At 37.7% G+C, this 24,208-nt stretch overlaps 1 protein-coding gene across 9 annotated transcripts in view; it reads right to left on the bottom strand.

The window, feature by feature from the left end:
• The window catches only part of MAGI2 (membrane associated guanylate kinase, WW and PDZ domain containing 2), a 1,490,397-nt gene that overhangs the window by 223,951 nt on the left and 1,242,238 nt on the right, over positions 1-24,208 (bottom strand). For 8 of the 9 annotated variants that reach the window (XM_054559585.2, XM_054559586.2, XM_063726096.1 and 5 more), the window contains one exon: positions 21,283-21,921. The exons of the other annotated variant lie outside the window; for it this stretch is intronic. In XM_054559585.2, the coding sequence (XP_054415560.1) occupies positions 21,283-21,921 (639 nt within the window). The remainder of the gene's footprint in view (positions 1-21,282; positions 21,922-24,208) is intronic. 9 annotated transcript variants of the gene reach the window in all.

Below are 24,208 nucleotides of genomic sequence, written 5' to 3'. Positions count from 1 at the left end.
AGTCATTATATAAATAAAGGGCAACTTTGTTCTGGTTTTTTAGGTTAAAATTTTTGTACTCCTCTGGGTGTGGTGGTACATGCCTGTAGTACCAGCTACTGGGGAGACTGAGGTGGGAGGATTACTTGAACCCAGGAGTTCGAGGCTAGCCTGGGCAAAATAACGAGAACCTGTCTCAAAAAAAAAAAATCTTTGATTTTTCTATTTTTCTTATATCCCCCATCATGTCCGTCAGTAAATCCTGTGGCTCTGCTTTTAAAATATATTTACAATCCATTTCTTACCTCATCCACTCCTACCAACCTCCTCCAAGCTTTCTTCATCTCTTTTGGACTGGAGTGGAAGCCAGCTCGCCTGCCTGCCTGTTTCCATCCTTGCTCACCAACAGTCTATTCTCAACACAGCAGCTAGCACGAGCCTTTAAAAATGTTATAGCCTATCACTTCTCTGCTCAGACACTCAGAAACTCGTTTCATTCAAAAGTGAAACCCAAAGTCCTTTCTCTGGCCCATGGCTACACAAGATTCCACATTACCTGCCTCCCTCCACCTCCAACAATCTCTTGGACCTCTTCTACCATTCCATCTCTTCCTCACTTAGCTTTAGCCACCTTAGCTCCTTGTCATGGCTTGTCTGCATCAAGCACAGCCCTGCCTCAAAACCTTCTGCTTGCCTGGGCAATTCTATCCTGGATATCTCTACAGCTTGCTCACTCACTTTCTTTAGATTTCTACACAGATGTCTTTCCCTGGCCACTCTTTCTAAAGGAGAACTGTCTGACAAAGTTTCCAGGAACGTACAATGGAGAAAGGAAAGTTCAGTAAATGGTGTTGGTAAAACTGAATATCCCTATGCAGAAGAATGAAATTAGATTATATCTCTCACCATATACAAATATCAACTCAAAATGGCTCAAAGACTTAAATGTAAAACCTGAAACTATAAAACTAATAGAAGAAAACATAGGGGAAAAGCTCTGTGACATTGGTCTGGGCAGTGATTTTTCAACATGACCTCAAAAACCCAAGTAACAGAAGCAAAACTAGACAAATAGGGTTATATCAAACTAACAAACTTCTGTGCAGAAAAGGAAACAATTGACACAATGAAGCGACAACATGAAGGATGGAAGAAAATATTTGTAAACTGTACATGGATAAAGGGTTAATATCTAAAATATATAAGGAACTCAAATAACTCAATAGCAAGAAAAAAATAACCTGATCAAAAAATAGGCAAATGCCTGAGTAGATATTTATCACAAAAAGATACGCAAATGGCCAACAGGTATATGGAAATTGCTCAACATCACTAATCATCAGGGAAATGCAAATCAAAACCACAAGGCAGTATCGCCTCGCTCCTGTTAGAATGATTATTAGTAAAAGGACAAAAGATAACAGGTGTTGGAGAGGATGTGGAAAAAAGGGAACCCTTGCACACTGTTGATGGCAATGTAAATTAGCCATTATGGAAAACAGCATGGAGGTTTCTCAAAATATCAAAGATAGAACTATATGATCAGTAATTCCACCACTAGGTATATATCTGAAGGAAATGAAACAAATATGTTGAAGAGATATGTGCACTCCCATGGTTTTTTTTTTCTATTTGTTTCCTAGAACTTTTTTTTTTTAATACCTTAAGTTCTAGGGTACATGTGCACAATGTGCAGGTTTGTAACATAGGTATACATGTGCCAAGTTGGCTTGCTGCACCCATCAACTCGTCATTTACATTAGGTATTTCTCCTAATGCTATCCCTCCCCCAGCCTCCTGCCCCCTGATAGGCCCCAGTGTGTGATGTTCCCCACCCTGTGTCCAAGTGGTCTCCTTGTTCAATTCCCACCTATGAGTGAGAACACGTGGTGTTTGGTTTTCTGTCCTTGTGATAGTTTGCTGAGAATGATGGTTTCCAGCTTCATCCATGTCCCTGCAAAGGACATGAACTCATCGTTTTTTATGGCTGCATAGTATTCCATGGTGTATATGGTGCACTCCCATGTTTATTGAAGCACTACTCATAATAGCCAAGGCAGGGAATCAATGGATAAAGAAAATGTGTTATATCTACATAATGGAATGCTATTCAGCCATAAAAAATAATAAAGTCCTGTCATTTGCAACAGCATGGGTGAACTAAAGGATATTTTGGTAAGTGAAATAAGCCAGGAATAGAAAGGCAAATACTGCATGATCTTACTCATGTGGAATCTAAAAAAGTTGATTTCATCGAAGTAGAAAGTAGAATGGTGGTTCCCAGAGGCTGGGATAGTCGTGGGGCTGGGAGGAGTTGGGGAGATGTTAGTTAAAGGATAAAAACATCACAGGAAGAATAAGTTCAAGAGATCTATTGTGCAGCATGGTGATTATAGTTAATGATGATATATCATATTCTTGAAAAATGCTAAGAGTGGACATTAAATGTTCTCATCACAAAAATAATTATGTGAGATAATACATATATTAGCTAGATTTAACATTAGTACATATATTAGCTAGGTATTCAAAACATCATGTACACAATAAATACATATAATTTTATGTCAATTTAAAAAATAAATTTGGAAAAAAAAGAACTGTCTTTCTTGCCCATCACTTTCCTTTGTCTGACCCCTGATAGGGGTCAAATACACTTCATGGTGTATTTGTTAATACAGTAGCCAGTATGTCATGTCATTCACAACTCATGCTGTGGATTTGTGACTTAGTTTGCTCTGTCATATATGCTTTTTTTCTGCTGACTTCAAACGGAAAGTGGGATTATATAATAATTGAATGTGGAATATCCACTTTGTCTGACCCTGTTCCTCAGTTTTTTTTCATTCTCATCCCTAGTATGTATTACTGTGTTTATTGTCTAATTTCCTCCTAGGAGGCAAACTTCTTGAGGCAGGGACTTTGTTTTGCTCATTGCCATATTTCCAGCACCTAGACTAGTGCTGGGCACACAGTTAGCCTTAAGTAAATACTTATTAAATGAATGAATAAGTCCTGCAGAGCCAAGCGGAAGCCATCAAAATCAAAGTCTTTTTTTAAAAGATAAAATTTTGGGAGACTGACATAATATGAAAACTCACTAAAATTACAGTCAGAAGATTCAGGTGTGAGTTCTGTTTCCGCTGCTTCTAAATGGTGTGACACTAACTCTACAAGATTCCCAGAATCCTGTCTCTTTCATGCTAAGTGTCGTTTGTGCATCAATATCCCCATTTGGTGTATGTCTTGTAAAATGCATGGCATTTTCTATGCTTAGGATGGGGTATCTTGTCATTGATATTTACTCAGATTTCTCACATTTGGGGGGCCCCCAAATTACTAATCCTTTTGCATAGACACACTGAAATTGGGTCAATTATTAGCTCTCAGTCTGTTAGGATACCTTGTAAATTTTAATACATATACCAGTGGCTTGAGTATACCTCACAAAGCTAGAATAAATCACATCACTATATCATGTTAGAAAAAAGATTTCATGGCCAGGCACAGTGGCTCATGCCTGTAATCCCTACACTTTGGGAGGCTGAGGCGGGTGAATCACTTGAGGTCAGGAGTTTGAGACCAACCTGGCCAACATGGTGAAACCCTGTCTCTACTACTAATTAAAAAATTAGCAGGGTGTGGTGGTGTGCACCTGTAATCCCAGCTTCTTGGGAGGCTGAGGCAGGAGAATCACTTGAACCCAGGAGGTGGAGGCTGCAGTGAGCCAAGATCATGCCACTGCACTCCAGCCTGGATGACAGAGCGAGAATCCGTCTCACAAAAAAAAAAAAAAGAAAAGAAAAGATTTCACCTGATGATGTGACATGATCAATAGTTATATATCCTTGATGTGCAGGTCAGGGTATAGACAGCACATAAGGAATAGCAAGGGCAGAAAGTCTACCACATGTTTGACTCCAAACCATTTTTTAATTTCTGGGCACACAAGAACATGTACTACCTTTCCCAGTCTCTTATGACCAGTGGGAACTAGAACTGAGTTCTGGCCAATTGAATGCAGCAGAAAGTGATGTACACCCCTTCCTGGGCTGGCTCCTAAAGTCTCTTGCATGACACTTTGCTCTTTTGGTCTCATTTTAGCTGTGAGTTAGAGAGAGGACCCAGAGAGGGATGCTAAGGTCCTAAGGCATGAATCTTCATCAGAAGAAAGCCTGGTTCCCTGAGCCACTGCATGGAGGGGAAGTGCTCAGGGGATCTGCCATTCAGGAACACATGCACTGCAACTTACGTGAGTGAGAAATAAACTTTTATTAAGTCGCTAAGACTTCATGGTGTATTTGTTAATACAGTAGCCAGTATGTCATGTCATTCACAACTCATGCTGTGGATTTGTGACTTAGTTTGCTCTGTCATATATGCTTTTTTTCTGCTGACTTCAAACGGAAAGTTGGATTATATAATAATTGAATGTGGAATATCCACTTTGATTTTCTCCTAATCTCCCTGGATACAAATCTTTTCAAATACCTGGTGCTTTTCTCTCTCAGAAATGTTTCTATATTAGATCTTTATCAGTGGTAACTATTCTCTTTTGTAGCTTAAATCTGTTTTGATAACTTCTTAAGTCTTTTGTTGTTGTGGTCATGGTGGTTTTTAAATTCTAAGTGATTCTTTATCTTTGGCCAGTTGTGGTGGCTCATGCCTATAATCCCAGCACTTTGGGAGGCTGAGGCAGGTGGACCGCTTGATAAGGAGTTCAAGACCAACCTGAGCAACATGTGGAAATGTTACAAAAAATACAAAAATTAGCCAGGCATGGTGCCATATGCCCGTGGTCCCAGCTACTTGAAAGGCTGAGGTGGGAGGATCGCTTGAGCCCAGGAGGTCAAGGCAGCAGTGAGCTGTGATTGTGCCACTGCATTCCAGCCTGGGTGACAGAGTGAGACCCTGTCTCAAAATAAATAAATAAATATAAGGTCTCTTTTATAGCATTATATGGCATTACCTAACTAGCTGCTTAAGTATTTCTCCAAACAAGTAGCAACATGAAACAACCTCTAAAATATTTGGGGGTAAAGGAACATGATATATGCAACCTACCCTCAAATGGTTCAGATACACACACACACACACACACACACACACACACACACACACACACACTTATAAAACAAATGGGGCAAAATGTTAATAGCAATGTGGGTAAATGGTATATGGTGTTATGTGTATTATACTTGCACATTTTTTCTGTAAATTCAAAGCAACTTCTGAATATTTTTTAGAAAAAAGTATTAGCACTATTATATTAATACTTATAGCTTTACTTTTAATGTTCTATCTGTGCAGTTTAAAAATCGTGGTACAGTGGTTTTCTCTATTATGCTTTTTAAAATTTTAAAGCAAAAACACAATTCTCTGGGTTCTTAATTTTCTGCTTTTCACTCAAAGCTATGATATAGTTTATGATACCTCTTAAATACTCTGAATTCTCTGAGTGTAAAAACAAAAAAATGTGTATTATCCATACTAGTTAATATATTGTCAGCATAAGAAGAGAATATACTGATCTAGTGAAAACTTTGGGTGATCATGTTTTATAGAACTAGGAAGAAAAGTTTTCAAAAACGGGTCAACTGCAATTAACAGGAAGCTCACAAATTAAGCAGAAGACTTTGTTGCATTTTAATATAAATATGAATAAAATATATAATAAGACTTGATTATGGTAATCACTCTGGGTTTGTCATATTCCAGACATCAAACAACAGCGTCCTCGAGCAGAGTGTAATTATTCCCTGCTCCACACTAGGCTGGGCATCAGCCAATAAATTATTTATAAATAAACTAGTATGTTTCTTGAGCCATTAAAATAGAAAAGCTACTAGCCAACCTAATTAAGAAAAAGCACTAATAAGAAATAAGGGCCAGGCATGGTGGCTCACGCCTGGAATCGCAGCACTTTTGGAGGCCAAGATGGGAGGATCACTTGAGGCCAGGAGTTTGAGACCAGCCTGGTCAACATAGCAAGACCTCATTTCTATTTAAATTAAAAAAAAAAAAAAAAAAAAAGAAATGGGAGTAATAGAACTACTCTCAGGTAAAGTGGAAACTAGAAGAAAAATGGGGAATATTTGATTTTAATTCTATTTAAATACTTTTGAAAACCTGAATAAAAGAGACAATTTGTAGGATAACATGCATTGTAAAAACTGAGCCCTGGCAAGACACAAACTCTAAAAAAATTAATTACTATGGAAGAAATTGAAAAGTTCTAAAAGGGTACCCTTCCTCCCACCAAACCAAACCAAATTAAATAAAAAACAAAACCTAACACACCAGAACTAGATAATTGCAAAGATGTATATTATATCTGCAAGGAATAGATAACTTTGAAGATAATTAAATTATTTCTCAGCAGAGAAAGTGTATTGATTGCTTTTAAGATATCAGCATAACTTTAATAGTAAAATCTGATGGTAAAAAATATAACAAAAAGGAAATTTTAGGCCAATGTCATTTAAAGTTGATGCAAAATTATATGTAAACAAATAGAATTTAGGAGTGTATTATAAGCATAATATAACTGAACATAGTTTATTCCAGGAATGAAAGGATAGCTTAATGCTAATGAGTCCCTTAATGCAACTCATCATAGTGATAAGTCAAAGGAGAAAATAATAATCATCTCTAAAGATGGCAAAAAAAAGCTTTGGATAAAATTTATTACCCATTTTTGATATAGATTCTGAATGAAATGGAAATTGAGGGGTATTTCCTTAGCATAGCAAATATTAATCTTAAATGGAAGGCCAGTATTGTATTTAAGAGTGTAAAATGAGACTTTCCATTTAAGTCAGGAAATGGATAGAAATTTCCATAATCCTCACTATTAACAGTGACATGTATATAATAACACAAATCAAAGGTATGCAAATAAGAAAGGAGGAGGCAAAGTGATTGTTATTTGTAGGTGGTATGACTGTATGCCCCCAAATACCATGAAATGAACTGAAAAAATTATGAGAAACAGTAAGATAACTCAGTAAAGGAGCTGGGCATAAGACTGATATTCAAGGATAAAACTCCAGGGGGATAGGAGATATAAATGTAAAAAACAAACTAAAGACATACTTATGTTATTTATTTTTTGGTCTGTCTCTAAAAATATCAATTCCGTGAGGAAAAGGATATGATTGGCTTCATTTATTGCTTTATCTCTAGTGCCAAAAAAGTGCCTAGCACATTGTGGGCATTCAAAAAGTATTTGTTGAAACTGAGAAAGGGGCAAGATGCCTAACTAGAAACCCTTAGCACTTGTCCCTACCCAACAAGGACAGTCCAAACAACAGATAAGTAACTACATTTTGATGAAAATAACTAAAGGAGAGCACCAGTGCACATCAAAGGAGTAGCAGAAACCCTGTAGAGCACAGAAATCTAGGATGGCCCCAGAGAGAATGGAAGGAAACCCCTGGCCTCCACCACCTCACCTCCCAGCTGGGCTCAGCTCAGAACCAGGAGGGATTTCTCTCTGTGAGGAAAAGGTAAGCAGGTGGACCCCAGCATCCCCCATCAACACCTTGGACACCTGCAGTCTTCACCACTGGGGACTCCTGCAGTCCTCACAGACACTGAACCCAGCTGAAGGAGGTGCCAGGAGTCCACACAGCCATGCTCCCTCCAGAAAAGAAGCCAACACTGTGCCTTGCCCCCTATGACCCACATGGCTACTGTGCTTTGCCATCTTGGAATCAGAACTACTGCTAGGGTATGTCCTGCTCTGGGGGTGAGTGGCCATGGCACCCTTCCATGCCTAAGGGCTTAGCCACCATGGAGCCACCCCTGTTCAGTGGTTCACCATCCCTGAGCGGAGCTGCTACCATACCCTACTCTGTGAGGCCAAGCTGCTGTAGAGCTGCTCTATCTACCCCTCCCAGTGGTTGCTGCATCTTGTCAATCAGGGCCCAAAATAAAGCTGTGCACTGCCTCCCAAGGAAACAGTGGATTAACAACACAGCTTCATCTACCCCTCCCAGTAACTGCTACATCCAGCTCCCCCGTGTCTGAGCTGAAATAGTGCCCAGCATCCTGGGGAAACAGTGCCTTGGCTGTCCAGAGGAGTCATGTCCCACCTGTGCCTGAGTTGAAGATGTGCCCTGTCCCCTGGGAAATGATGTCTTGGCCACTGAGAGCAGTAACACCTCCTGGGACTGAGCTGAAGCAGCACATTGCCTCCAAAGGAATTAGTGCCATGGTGAAGCTGAGCAGCCATGCATCCCTGGGCTGAGCTGATAGAAACTCTGCATCCCAGAGAAACAGCATTGGTTGGGCTGAGACACCCTTGCCCGCATGCTAAACAACTAGTACCCTGCTTCCCTGGAGTCAAACTAGCCCCTTATAGTCTGAGCTGCTGAGACAAACCCTTCACTGGGGAGTAAAGTCATCTCTGTGCTGCTCCCTGTCCCACCAGAGCTTAAGCAGTTGCTGCACTCTGCTATTCTAGGGTCCTTCCTGCTGCACCTGACCTTACCTAGTCTGGGATGCTGCTGTGTTCCACCACCTCAGGGTCCAAAGTCACCACTAAATAGTGTCTCATCCCCCACGATCTGACTTGACGCTATGTCGTATTGGCTCCGGTTCACAAATTGCAGCTGTATCCTGCTTGCCAGGCCCAAATCTCCATAGCATCCCTTCTTTCCTGGGGCCAGGCCAGTGCTGTGCCCTGCCCTCAGGGTCAGAGACATAGCTACAACCTGGCCCCCTGGGCCTAAGCTGCTGGAGGATGCCTCAGAGTCACAGATCCTGGCTCTGTGGGTAATCTCTATCCAACCCTGCCTCAGAGAGTAAACCTATACCACAAGACCCAGTTGTTATAGTAGGTTGGCAAGATCTTGAACCCAGGACCTCAGGTTCACAGCTGCTGTGACACCTGTGTCCTGGAGCCCAGTGCTGCTGCAGCTGCATATTGACCATGTCAGACCCAACACCAAGAGGGATTCATTCAGCTAAGTCTGCCCATTGTGGAGAAAACACGATCAGGACAGTCTCAAAACTCTTGCCACCAAGAACCCCAGCAATCTATGCTGCCACTGCTGCTGCCACAAACTCCTATAGCCTAGGCTGCTGAGACATCATCGCAAATGTTAATTGTAGCAGAAGAATCTGTGCAAAGACTATACCACTGAATATACTTGGAACCAGCCACTACATCTTTTTCAGCTGGCATACTAAGACTCGTTTGGAAGTGAAAATATGACCCTACCAAAGGAACACAATAACTCTGTAACTAACCTCCAAAAAAAGGGAAATTTATAAATTGTCTGAAAAGGAATTAAAAATAATGGTCTTAAGCAAACTCAGTGAGATACAAGAGAATACAGATAGACAGTTGAAAAAAATCAGAGAAACAGTTCATGATCTCAGAGAAATTTAACAAAGAGACGGATATCTAAAAAAGAACCAATAGAAATCTTGGAGCTGAAGAATTTCATGAATGAAATTAAAAACATATAATACGGAGCTTCAGTGGCAGACTAGATCAAGCAGAAGAAAGCATCTCTGAACTTGAAGATCTAGATCTTTTGAAATTACCCAATCAGAGGGGAAAACAAAAACAAAACCCCAAAACAATAAAAAAGTGAAAACAGCCTATGGGAGTCCTGGGATACCATTAAACGAGAAAACATTTACTTTATGAGAGTTTCAGAAAAAGAAGTGCAGAGAAGGACAGAAAGCTTATCTGTAATTATAAAATAATTGGTGAAAACTTCCCAAGTCTTGGAAGAGATAAGAACATCCAGATTAATGAAGCTTACAGATTCCCAAACAAACTCAACCTAGAGAGGTCCTCACTGAGGCAAAGTGCAATTAAATGGTCAAAAGTCAAAGACAAAATAAGAATTTAAAAAGCAGCAATGAGAAAAACGTCAAGTCATATATAAGGGAACTACCATTAGACTATGAACAGATGTCTCAGCAGAAACCCTGGAGGCCAAGAAAGAAGGGGATGATATTGAAAGTGCTGAAAGTCTTTCCTGAACAAGGAAAAGTTGAGGGAAGTCATTCCCCTACATCTGCCTTATATCAAATGCTTAAGGGAGTTCTTCAAGTAGAAATGAAAGCATATGAAAGTACAACATTCACTGATAAGGGCAAATATATCAAATCCAGAATAATTCAATACTGTTATGTTGCTCTGTAAATCATAGATATCTCTACTATGAACAATTAACAAAACATCAGTAGTAAGTCCTTATCTATCAATAAATACTTTGAATGCAAATGGATTGAAATCTCCAATCAAAAGACACAGATTTGCTGAATAGTTTAAAAAACAAGATCCAACTATATGCTGCTTACAAGAGACTCACATTAACCTTAAGGACACACAGAAGCTGAAAATAAAGGAATGGAAGAAGATATTCCAGGCAAACAGTAAACAAAAGAGTAGGAGTGGCTATATTTAGATAAAATAGATTCATTGCGGAAAGCACAGCTTTATAAATGGTGCTGTGAAAATTGGAAATAAAACTGGACTTCTGTCTCTCACAAAAATCAAATCAAAATGCATTAAAAACTTAAATGTAAGATCCAAAACTATGAAGGTACTATAGGAAAACATGGGGAGATACTTCATGATATTGGCTCGGACAATGGTTTTTTGGATATGCCTCAAAAGCACAGGCAATAAAAAAGCAGACACATGAGATTACATCCAATTAAAAAGATTCCATACCAAAAAAGAACAATCAACAAAGTGAGGAGACAACCTACAAAATAGGAGAAAATATTTGCAAACTATTCATCTGACAAGAAGTTAATATCCAAAATATACAAGGAACTCAAACAGCTTAACAGCTAAAAAAAAAAAAATAATAATAATAAAAAAGTGCAAAAGACCTGAGTAGACATTTCTCAAAAGACCTACGAATGGCTAACAGTTATATGAAAAATTGCTCACTATCACTAATTATCAGGGAAATACAAATCAAAACCACCGTGTGATATCACCTCAATGTGTTAAGATAGCTATTAGCAAAAAGACAAAAGATAACAAGTGTCGGCGAGGATGTGGAGAAAAGGGAACCCTTGTACACTGTAGATGGCAATGTAAATTAGTATAGCCATTATGGAAAACAGTATGGAAGTTTCTCAAAATATTAAAAATAGAACTGCATGATCAGTAATTCTACTGGGTATGTATCTGAAGAAAATAAAATGAATATGTCACAGAGTTACCTTCACTCCTATATTTATTGAAGTACTATTCACAATAGCCAAGATATGGAGCCAACCCAAGTGTCCATCAATGGATGAATGGTTAAAGAAAATGTGGTAAATCTACACAATGGAATACTATTCAGCCATAAAAGAGAATGAAACCCTGTCATTTGCAACAACATGAATAAACCTGGAGGACATTACATTAAGTATGCCAGGCCCAGAAAGACAAATACTGCATGATCTCACTTATATGCAGAATATAAAAGAGTTCATCTCATAGAAATAGAGAATAGAATAGTGGATAGCAGTGGCTGGGGAGGGTAGTGGGAAGGAGGGGTAGGGGGAAATTGTACAAAGGATACAAAGTTACTGTTAGGAGAAAATAGTTCCTGTGTCCTATTGCACATTAGGTTGACTATAGTTACCAATAATGTATAGTATATTTCAAAGTAGATAGAGGATTTTGAATGTTTTCACCACAAAGAAATGATAAATGCTTGAGGTGATGGATTTACTTACCCTGATTTGATAATTATACAGCATATACATGTGTTGAAACATCATATACCCCATAAATATGTATAATTATTAAGTGTCAATTAAAAACAGATTTAAAAGATACACTATTTTTCTAATAGAAAAAGCCTGAAAGCAACAACCATATCCATTAGCTTTAGTGGGAATCTGATTAAGTATTAAAAACAAGATGTATTTCTGAACTAATATATAAAACTCTCCAAAATAAATTAATATTAAAAAAAGCAAGGCACTAGGACATAGACAACTGTAACGTACTTAACAGGACTAAAATCATACAAAACATGTTCTCTTCGACAATGAAATCGTTAGAAATCAACAATAGAAAAAGATTTGGGAAATTCCAAATATTGGGATAATAAACACTTTTCTAAGTAACCTATAGGGCAAAAAAGAAATTACAAGGGAAATCAATAACTTAGACTGAGTGAAAAAGGAAAACACAACATAGTAAAATTTATGGAATTTAGCTAAAGAAGTAGTTGGAGTGAAATTTATAGTTTTAAGTGATTTTGTTAGAAAGAAATGGAATCATTAATCCTCTAAGCTTCCACCTCAAGAAGACAGAAAAGGAATAGTAATTCAAACACAAAGTAAGCTGGAGAGAAAAAACTATAACTACCAGTGTGGATAATGTTGAAATGGAAAGCAGAAAATCAGCAATTTCAAAAGTTAGTTCTTAAAAAGGAATTACATAAAATTTCATTAAAAACTTTATGCTAATTCAACAACTTAGATGAATTATAAAAATTTCTAGAAATACATAAATTACCAAAACTGATTTAAGAAGAAAACATTAAATCAAGAAAAGAAATGGAATTAATAACTAAAAACCTTCCTACAAATAAAAGCTCAGACTAGATGCCTTCACTGGTGAATTCTATCAGACTTTTAAGGAAGAAATAATATCAATCCTACACAAACTGTTTCAGAAAATAGAGGGAGAGGGAACACTTTCCTAGTAGCATTTTATGAAGCCGCTATTATCCTGACACCAAAGCCAGAGAAATATATCACATGAAAAGAAAACAACAGAAAAACCTTCCCCCAAACAGGTTACAAAATCCTTAACAAAATATGAGCAAATGAAATTCAGCAACATACAAAAAGAGTTATATACCATGATCAAGAAGGGTTGTTATCCCAGGAACGTTAAATTAGTTCAATAACTAAAAATCATGTTATGTAATATACCATATTAATAAAGGACAAAAACTACCAGGTCATCCCAATAGCTGCAGCAAAAACATTTGATAAAAACCAAGACCCATTGATTATTTAAATTTCCAGCAAACCAAGAATAGAAGACAACTTTCTCAACCTGATAAAGGACATACAAAAATCCTGTCCTAAAATCAGATGTAATGATGCAAGACTAACAGTTTCTAAAATTGGTAACAAGGTAAGGATGTCTGCTCACCTCTCTTGCACTCAATATTATTCTGGGAAGTTCAAGCTGGTGTAATAAGGCAAGGAAAAGAAGTCAAAGGCATACAAATTGGAAAGGAAGAAGTAAAACTGTCTTTATTACCAGATGGTATAATAACTACATAGAATATATTATGGAGTCTACAAAAAGCCTCCAGACTTAAAAAGTCAGTTAATAAAATTGCACTGTACAAAATCAAAAATGAAAAATAAATGCATTTCTATATATTAGCAATAAACAACCTGAAAAGACATAAAACAATTCCATTGACAATAACATCAACAAGAATAAAATAGCTAGAAATAAATTGAACAAAAGTACAAGATCTGTACGTTGAAAACTGCAAACTATTGCTGAGAGAAATTAAAGATCCAAATAAGTGAAGAGATATACTATCTTTATGAATTAAAAGGTTCAATGTTGGCAATTTTCCACAAATAGCTCTATAGATGCAATGTAACACCCAAATCTCAGCAGGCCTTTTATGTAACAAAATAATTAAAAAGGCAATCCTAGGCCAGAAACAATGACTCATTCCTGTAATCCCAACTCTTTGGGAGGTAGAGGCAGGAAGATTGCATGAGTCCAGGAGCTCTAGACACCCCTGGGAAACACAGTGAGACTTCATCACTAAAAGAAAATTTAAAAAGCCAGGTACAGTGGCATGTGCCTGTAGTCCTACCTACTGGAGAGCCTGAGGTGAAGGATCACTTGAGCCCAGAAGTTTGAGGCTGCAGTGAGCTATGACTGCACCACTGTACTGTAGCTTAGACAACAGAGTGAGACCCTGTCTCTTAAAAAAAAAAAAAAAAGAACAATGCAATCCTAGAATGTCTATGGAAATGCAAAGGACCTAGAATAGCCAAATTATTTTGAAAAAGGAGAAAAAGTTGGAGGACTAACACTCTCTGGTTTCAAGACTTAACAGAAAACTAAAGTAACCTAGAGAGCATGGTAGTAGCACAAGAACAGACAAACAGATCAATGGAACAGAATAGGGCATCTAGAAATAAACCTCCACATTTATGCTAATTCATTTTTGACAAAAGTGTCAAGGGAATTCAATAAAAAAATTAGCTTTTTCAACAGATGGTGCTAGAATGATTGGATATACATAAGCAAAAAAAAAAAAAAATGAAGTTAGGCCCTTAATTCACAGTATACACAAAAATTATCTTAAAATTTTACAGATCTAAATAAAAGAGCTAAAGGTATACAACTTTTAGAAGAAAACACAAGAAATCTCGGGTCAGGCAAAGATTTCTTAGATTTCTTAGATTTCTTAGATATACCAAAAGAATGAGCCACATAAGAAAAAAAAAAACTTGGGCCAGGCATGGTGGCTCACGCCTGTAATCGCAGCACTTTGGGAGGCCGAGGTGGGTGGATCACAAGGTCAGGATATTGAGACCATCCTGGCTAACACAGTGAAACCCTGTCTCTACCAAAAATACAAAAAATTAGCCGGATGTGATGGCACATGCCTGTAATCCCAGCTACTCAGGAGGCTGAGGCAGGAGAATCACTTGAACCCGTGAGGCAGAGGTTGCAGTGAGCCGAGATCATGCCACTGTACTCCAGCCTGGGCAACAGAGCGAGACTCTGTCTCAAAAAAAAAAAAAAGAAAAATTTGATAAATTGGATTTTAACAGAATTAAACACTTGGGTGCTTCAAAGCCACCACTAAGAAAATGAAAAGACTTGCATTTCTCTGATGGCCAGTGATGGTGAGCATTTTTTCATGTGTTTTTTGGCCACATAAATGTCTTCTTTTGAGAAGTGTCTGTTCATGTCCTTTGCCCACTTTTTGATGGGGTTGTTTGTTTTTTTTCTCGTAAATTTGTTTGAGTTCATTGTAGATTCTGGATATTAGCCCTTTGTCAGATGAGTAGGTTGCGAAAATTTTCTCCCATTTTGTAGGTTGCCTGTTCACTCTGATGGTAGTTTCTTTTGCTGTGCAGAACCTCTTTAGTTTAATTAGATCCCATTTGTCAATTTTGGCTTTTGTTGCCATTGCTTTTGGTGTTTTAGACATGAAGTCCTTGCCCATGCCTATGTCCTGAATGGTAATGCCTAGGTTTTCTTTAGCGTGTTTATGGTTTTAGGTATAACATTTAAGTCTTTAATCCATCTTGAATTGATTTTTGTATAAGGTGTAAGGAAGGGATCCAGTTTCAGCTTTCTACATATGGCTAGCCAGTTTTCCCAGCACCATTTATTAAATAGGGAATCCTTTCCCCATTGCTTGTTTTTCTCAGGTTTGTCAAAGATCAGATAGTTGTAGATATGTGGTGTTATTTCTGAGGGCTCTGTTCTGTTCCATTGATCTATATCTCTGTTTTGGTACCAGTACCATGCTGTTTTGGTTATTGTAGCCTTGTAGTATAGTTTGAAGTCAGGTAGCGTGATGCCTCCAGCTTTGTTCTTTTGGCTTAGGATTGACTTGGCGATGTGGGCAATTTTTTGGTTCCATATGAACTTTAAAGTAGTTTTTTCCAATTCTGTGAAGAAAGTCATTGGTATCTTGATGGGGATGGCATTGAATCTATAAATTACCTTTGGCAGTATGGCCATTTTCATGATATTGATTCTTCCTACCCATGAGCATGGAATGTTCTTCCATTTGTTTGTATCCCCTTTTATTTCATTGAGCAGTGGTTTGTAGTTCTCCTTGAAGAGGTCCTTCACATCCCTTGTAAGTTGGATTCCTAGGTATTTTATTCTCTTTGAAGCAATTGTGAATGGGAGTTCACTCATGATTTGGCTCTCTGTTTGTCTGTTATTGGTGTATAAGAATGCCTGTGATTTTTTGTACATTGATTTTGTATCCTGAGACTTTGCTGAAGTTGCTTATCAGCTTAAGGAGATTTTGGGCTGAGACAATGGGGTTTTCTAGATATACAATCATGTGGTCTGCAAACAGAGACAATTTGACTTCCTCTTTTCCTAATCGAATACCCTTTATTTCCTTCTCCTGCCTAATTGCCCTGGCCAGAACTTCCAACACTATGTTGAATAGGAGTGGTGAGAGAGGGCATCCCTGTCTTGTGCCAGTTTTCAAAGGGAATGCTTCCAGTTTTTGCCCATTCAGTATGATATTGGCTGTGGGTTTGTCATAGATAGCTCTTATTATTTTGAGATATGTCCCATCAATACCTAATTTATTGAGAGTTTTTAGCATGAAGGGCTGTTGAATTTTGTCACAGGCCTTTTCTGCATCTATTGAGATAATCATGTGGTTTTTGTCTTTGGTTCTGTTTATATGCTGGATTACATTTATTGATTTGTGTATATTGAACCAGCCTTGCATCCCAGGGATGAAGCCCACTTGATCATGGTGGATAAGCTTTTTGATGTGCTGCTGCATTCGGTTTGCCAGTATTTTATTGAGGATTTTTGCATCAATGTTCATCAAGGATATTGGTCTAAAATTCTCTTTTTTGGTTTGTCTCTGCCCGGCTTTGGTATCAGGATGATGCTGGCCTCATAAAATGAGTTAGGGAGGATTCCCTCTTTTTCTATTGATTGGAATAGTTTCAGAAGGAAAGGTACCAGTTCCTCCTTGTACCTCTGGTAGAATTCGGCTGTGAATCCATCTGGTCCTGGACTCTTTTTGGTTGGTAAGCTATTGATTATTGCCACAATTTCAGATCCTGTTATTGGTCTATTCAGAGATTCAACTTCTTCCTGGTTTAGTCTTGGGAGAGTGTATGTGTAGAGGAATTTATCCATTTCTTCTAGATTTTCTAGTTTATATTTGCGTAGAGGTGTTTGTAGTATTCTCTGATGGTAGTTTGTATTTCTGTGGGATCAGTGGTGATATCCTATTTATCATTTTTTATTGCATCTATTTGATTCTTCTCTCTTTTTTTCTTTATTAGTCTTGCTAGCGGTCTATCAATTTTGTTGATCCTTTCAAAAAACCAGCTCCTGGATTCATTAATTTTTTGAAGGGTTTATTGTGTCTCTGTTTCCTTCAGTTCTGCTCTGATTTCAGTTATTTCTTGCCTTCTGCTAGGTTTTGAATGTGTTTGCTCTTGCTTTTCTAGTTCTTTTAATTGTGATGTTAGGGTGTCAATTTTGGATCTTTCCTGCTTTCTCTTGTGGGCATTTAGTGCAAATCAAAACTGCAATGAGATACCATCTCACACCAGTTAGAATGGCAATCATTAAAAAGTCAGGAAACAACAGGTGCTGGAGAGGATGTGGAGAAATAGGAACACTTTTACACTGTTGGTGGGACTGTAAACTAGTTCAACCATTGTGGAAGTCAGTGTGGCGATTCCTCAGGGATCTAGAACTAGAAATACCATTTGACCCAGCCATCCCATTACTGGGTATATACTCAAAGGGCTATAAATCATGCTTCTATAAAGACACATGCACACGTATGTTTATTGTGGCACTATTCACAATAGCAAAGACTTGGAACCAACCCAAATGTCCAACAATGATAGACTGGATTAAGAAAATGTGGCATATATACACCATGGACTACTATGCAGCCATAAAAGATGATGAGTTCATGTACTTTGTAGGGACATGGATGAAATTGGAAATCATCATTCTCAGTAAACTATCGCGAAGACAAAAAACCAAACACCGCATGTTCTCACTCATAGATGGGAATTGAACAATGAGAACACATGGACACAGGAAGGGGAACATCACACTCTGGGGACTGTTGTGGGATGGGAGGAGGGGGGACGGATAGCATTAGGAGATATACCTAATGCTAAATGACGAGTTAATGGGTGCAGCACACCAGCATGGCTCATGTGTACATATGTAACTAACCTGCACATTGTGCACATGTACCCTAAAACTTAAAGTATAATAATAATAATAATAATAAGAAGAAGAAAATGAAAAGACAAGCTACAGACAGAAAATACCTGCAAATCACATAGCTTACAAAGGAAGAACTTTTATAACTTAAAAGGACAGCACAATATAGGCAAATTATTTGAATAAACATGCTACCGAAGATATATGAATGCTAATAAACACACGAAAACATGGTAAACATGTAAAAGGATTAGAGAAATGTAAATTAAAACCACATAAAGGTGTCACTACATGCTCATCAGAATAGCTATAATAAAAAAGACTGATTATACCAAATGTGGGCAATAATGGGCAGAAATTGGAAACCTTGTACAACAGCCATTTTGGAAAACATTCTATTTCTTAACAATTTAAATATATATTCTTTTTACAGCTGAGCAATACCACTCCTAGGTGTCTACCCAAGAAAAATGAAAACATAAGCAACACAAACACGTGTATCCAAATGTTTGTAACAACATGATTCATAAATGTCAAAAACTGAAAACAACTCAAATGTCCATACACTAATGAATGGACAGGAAAATGGAGTGTATCTGTACAATGGAATACTATGCAGCCATAAAAGAAACAAACCACTTAAACCTCACCGACATAGGTAACTCTCACCAGCATTAAGCTAAGTAAAATATTATATACTGTGTGATTCCATTTATGAAAAAATTATAGAAAGACAAAACTATTCAGAAGGCATATTAGTGGTTACCCGGGGTTTGGGAGATTTCGGGATGATGGATTTTCTAAGGATTATGATGATTGTTGCACAACTTATCATTTTAGCAACTTACTGAGCATACACTTACATTGGTGAGTGTTGTGGTATGTAAATTATATCACATGGTGTATGTAAAACAAGTACCAAATAACCAAGGTATTTTAAAGTAACTTGCATTTATCCCATCTATATTAAACATACTATATATATTCATACGTGTGGTAGTAGACCATAAACTTTCTGTGATTACACATACAAACAATATATTTGCCTCTGGGAGAAAGGACTGAAAGTCTGGAATAGGACAGAAAATTACTTTCATTTTATACTTGTTGACATTATTTGCTTTAAAAAAGTTAAACCATGTACATTATTAGTTTATAAATTAAAAACTCTAGTAAATAATTAAAAACAGCCGACCACCCATGGTCCTGATATAAGAACCCAGGCCTGCAACTCAGCTCTTGAGTCTGCTTATCTCAATGAGGTCACAGGCACTTCTGAGTAGCCCATAATAAGATAAAGTGAACTTCACCACATAAGCATGGTGCTAGTTCCTATTAATTTCAGAGAGATGAGTACAAATTGTGGGAATCAGGGTAAACTCAAGAGGTTTTCGACTAGAAGTACTTTAAGCATCACAGCATTCTGCATTTTGCTATGCTAGGCAAAAAACAAAAACCAATTCCCTCATCCCCAAACACAAACCAAATGCAAAGACCACTTTGATGACTTGTGGAGTAAATGGGGGGCAAAGGAAAACTGAGAATAGGGTAGCCAAGCTGATAGCAGGCACACAATAAATGTTTTCAGAAAAGTACAAATTACCATAATGTAAATTAGGGATTTCAAAGTACCTTTTTTCTGCTATGTCATGCTTTTAGAAGAAGCTGTATATAAAAAATGCATCCAAATTTGTTTCTATGAATCATACAGTGGATACTGCACAGTGAGTTTGTGATACCATTTAATATCAAGAACTTGGTCCAAATATTTGATTTTCAACTGGACACTATGAAGATATGGCTATTTAATTAGCAGTGTTTATTTTAATCTTAAGCAATGCAGTGTTTATTTTAATCTTAAGCAATGCAAGAAATTAAAATACCCTGCCAATATTTAATTATGAGAATTCAAGTGCTATTTTGTAACAACGCCTTGAGAAGGTCAAATTTAAGATTGTTTTGCTATCTTATGAATTTCCCTTTTAGTACAGGACCTAAGACTTTGTAGAGTGCTGCTCACAAATGCCTGGTGTTTGCTGTCCGTTTCCAAACAAGGAATCAACAATGTAATACTTCCTTGAAGGAAAAACACCTGCAGACAGGGCCAAATAAATCATAAAAGGTGCTTCTTTCTTTCAGCTTTGACTGCCTTCACTTGCATTTCAAACTGACAGAGTTTCAGGCTGTTTTCAATGCTTTGAATAGGCAACCACATGTTTGTCACACGTGTGTCCTTCATGCACGAGTTCCTCATTGTCCTGTTCCTTCTGACCCATCCATGCTGAAGCTTTGGTCTTTAGACTCGCCAGACATTTAGTGAGCAGATGTTGGGCTACAACATTACCATTGGGTTAGGTAGTAGTATTATCCCATTGTAACAGATAACACGGCTGAGGCTCATTGACTTTCAGTGTCCTAAGTCCACAAATTGGCAAGTGGGAAAACCAGGGCTTAGCCTGATCCTTTTCCTTTACACTCTTTTTTCGAGATGGTATCCTCTTTATATATGGCCCCTTCCCTCCCTTCTCTCTCCAGGTTCACTGGTCATCCAGAGCAAAGCAGCAGAGGTGTGGAGAAGGGGCCCTGTGCTTTACCCCATTCCCTTCCCCACAGAAAAGATAGAGGGGAAGAAACATTCAGGGTCAGAGCTTCTACCACACTTGGCACTGTTCCTATTTCCATACTTTGCCCAGGACACTCAGCGCAGAACTTCAGCCCTCACCCTGTTCTGTAACTTTCTTCCCAGATCATGGGAGGCACTGTGGGTAATTGTTGCTAGAGCAGTCCCTGTAGTAGCAGAAGTGTCCTGAACAGCATCATTCCAAACTGTGAGAAAAGATTTTTCTACAACAGCACAGCTCCCACAGCTCTCACAGTTCATGGTCCTTCTGAGTATTGTCAAGACTGTGCTTGGGCTTAGTAGGGGTTGAACCAGCTTCCACCTGCTAGCCTGGAAACCTAAGCAAGATTCAAAGCATTGCTTCCATCGTAAAAGCAAGTTTCTTAATTAAATCAATGGGAAACCAGTTTGAGTTCTCCATGACCGATACATGAATGAACTTTTGAAACAAAATACATTCATAGTTGGGGATTTAATCTTTACCCTCCAACTTTCTATCAATATGTCTGTAAGACTGAAAGAACTATTATTATTGTGTTTAATACAAAATAGAAAAAGATGTATTCTCAGAATTCAAAAACAAAGCTTCCTTTAATTCATGTTTTTCTCTCTTACTCTTTAAGCTTTATTTTTTAAAGTATAAGTTCATTCAACTCCAAGGAAATCTCCATTTTAACAATATTATTAAATGATCCTACTATTTTACCCACATATTTTATTGCTGAGCCAGTGTTTGTCTTACCTCCTCGATGGATAATCAAAGAAGTTTCACTTCCAATGGGACAGTCCTTAAGTATATCCACTACTTCTGTATGGCTCAGGTTCTGTACATTCTGCTGGTTGATCTCAACAATGAGGTCGCCTTCACACAGGCCAGGGCATCCCTGAATGTCAAGTATTTGTTTCACCCGCTGTCCTGTAGGACTGTCAGCAATAGTGAAGCCGAAGCCCTGGGCACCTTTCACAATGGTTAAGGTCATAAGTTCAGCTTGGGTGGCCCCAGATGAAGCCATAGACACATTGTCATCATGGACGGGCGGTGGATACGTGCCGTCTAGCTGACCATCAGCTGGCATAGAGTGCAAAGTATGAGGCGGCCGATCTGTTATATCTGGAACTGACTGTGAGGTCCGAGAAATGTACTCCAAATATGTTTCATAGTTGTGTCTTCCATTGACCATCACTGGAGGTGGCCTCTCCATTATTGCAAGGGGTGGCACCATGCTGTTAGCAGGGTCTTCAGGATCAAAGGGCAAAGGGTAGCCACGACACAACACCAGGTTGACACTCTGACCAATAGGAACAGACTGGAAAAGTTTGACAACATCTGCATGAGTGTGTCCAAGGACACAAACTTCATTAATATAGACAATGACATCACCTGTAAGAAAAAAAGAGATTGACAACATGAGGTAAGTTCAATTAACGTTGACATAGAGAAATGGAATTATTTATGAGACTAGTGAGAAGTGTTGTTTCTTAGTAAGCAGTGAGAAAATCAATTAGAATAATACTTAAAATCACTGTGGGTGACTCAGGGTTACAACAGGACTGCCAACAAATACAATGATCAAGTGCTGAAAAAAAGCTATTTGGTTATTCTTGAAGTTCAGAAACAACTTCATATTCAGAAACAAACGCTCTGAAAGAAAAGGTTAGAGGAATGTGTACCTTGAAGAAGCACATTCTCTATGCTTCTTTTTCATCTTATTTTCCATCTTTAGTGCAATTCAGTTAATGTAATTTTCAAACTATTGAGAAGTAGTGGTCATGAGTTTTAGACGAAAAAGAAAGCCCTAGCATATTATTTTTTTTGTATAAGTTGAATAAGTCAATTGCCTTTTTTCTTTTTTATGGAACAGAAAAATATTTGCCCATTTATTTTTTTCCATCTATAGCAGGTAATTGCAAAGCTTCCATGTATATGCGAGCAAAGGTCAAGAGTGCAGGTTTTGGGATTAGGGAGCTGGGTTGACATCTTGGCTCTACTATTTAACAGATACATGATATTGACCAAGTTACCTGCTTTGAGCCACAGTTCCTCATTTGTAAAGTTGTGAGAATGAAATGACATAATGTAGGAAAAGTACTTGGCATAGTGTATGACACACAGTGCTCAATAAATGTGGACTATTATTAATATGATTGTTGTTAAAATAGGATGGAGGAGATTTGGGACCCTTGGTTTCAAACAGAAAGCTGCCACAGTTCATCCTCTGATCTTAGATAAACTAATATTTCTGTGGATCATTTTCAATAAAGGCACTTGTCCTTTCTCCCCAGTGAACTATCACAGATTTTTAGAGGTCTACTGGTTAGAGGCCAACTTTATGATTAGAAATGCTCTGAATGCAAATTACCCATTATAAAATATATTCAGAGAAATATTTTTTTTCCTGCTTAAAATGCAGAAAATCATGGCTGTTTGAGATAAATGTTGTTTAAAAATTTCAATTATGTATGAATAACAATTTTATTTTTGGAGAACTATTTTATCATGGATTGGTATTTTTATCTTCACAAACCATAATACTTGAAAATTGAACTTGCAAACTGAGATTGTGCCTGACTATGCTGAGGAGTATATTAGGGATGAAAAGACATGTTTTCACAGATTGTCAAATAAGCAGCTCAACAGACATCAGTTTATCAGAATAATTCTGGAATGGGAGGTACAAATGGCTAGGGATTTCATTCTGAGACATCCTTGCCCAGCAAGGTTGCAAACATTAAAAATGAAAAACAGAGTTGAACTTTTAGAGTTGACTACGTTTCTGGTCTTTTCTAGGTGTATAACATAAAATGAATAAAATGATTAACAGCATTGTCTTAATTAACAGTCCCTCTTCCCAAATTGACAGAAAGGCCAAGCAGACATTTTCAGGGATCTAGGTTAGGTCTGCCTCTAGAAAATGTCACAACCTATGTGATTGATCAGATGGAACTTCACTTTTCCATAATGTCTATCAGAGGGGGTACTGATGTGGTGGCTGGAACGTGGGTCCACGGCTCAGAACTGAATTGGAGTGGACATTCCCTCACTGTTATTATAATTCTTCATCGGACTGTGGCAGCTGGGGATGCTTTGGGCATCATTTTTAATTGATTCCATTCATCTCAGTGTCCCAGAGAAGTGTCTGATTCAGATAGACTATTTTTCTCTCCTCCTGTTTCTTTTAGTTTTAATGTTATATTTTCCACATTTAAAAGGTTGAAAGAACAACAAATACTTGTATACTAACATCCAACTTAATGATTGGAACATTGCTCATATTAGTTGAATCCGCCTTGGCTAGCATGTCTCCCCCAACTTGCACTCCTTTACAGAACTTTCCAGGGTAACCATTGTCCTATTTGAGGTTTGTATATTTACATATACCTTTATAGTTTATATCATATCTAGGTGTCCGTAAAAACAATATCTCTCAATAGTATCTAATCCCTAAATAATAATAATCCCTGGAAAGTATTTTACATATTTTAAGCCTTTTGTAAATGGTATATATTTTAATATTCTGTAACTTTTCTTAAAATGTGTTTGTGATATTTATCTATTTTGATACTTGTGCCTCTAGTTGATTAGTTTTCATTGGAATATAGTATTTATCAATGGCTATATTACTACTTAATAACATTCATCCATTCTTTTGTTAATGGACACTGGAGTT

The sequence above is a fragment of the Pongo abelii genome, chromosome 6 (genome assembly GCF_028885655.2).
Source record: "Pongo abelii isolate AG06213 chromosome 6, NHGRI_mPonAbe1-v2.0_pri, whole genome shotgun sequence".
In the NCBI taxonomy this organism is placed as follows: Eukaryota; Metazoa; Chordata; class Mammalia; order Primates; family Hominidae; genus Pongo; species Pongo abelii.
This window is presented reverse-complemented; position numbering and strand designations above follow the sequence as displayed.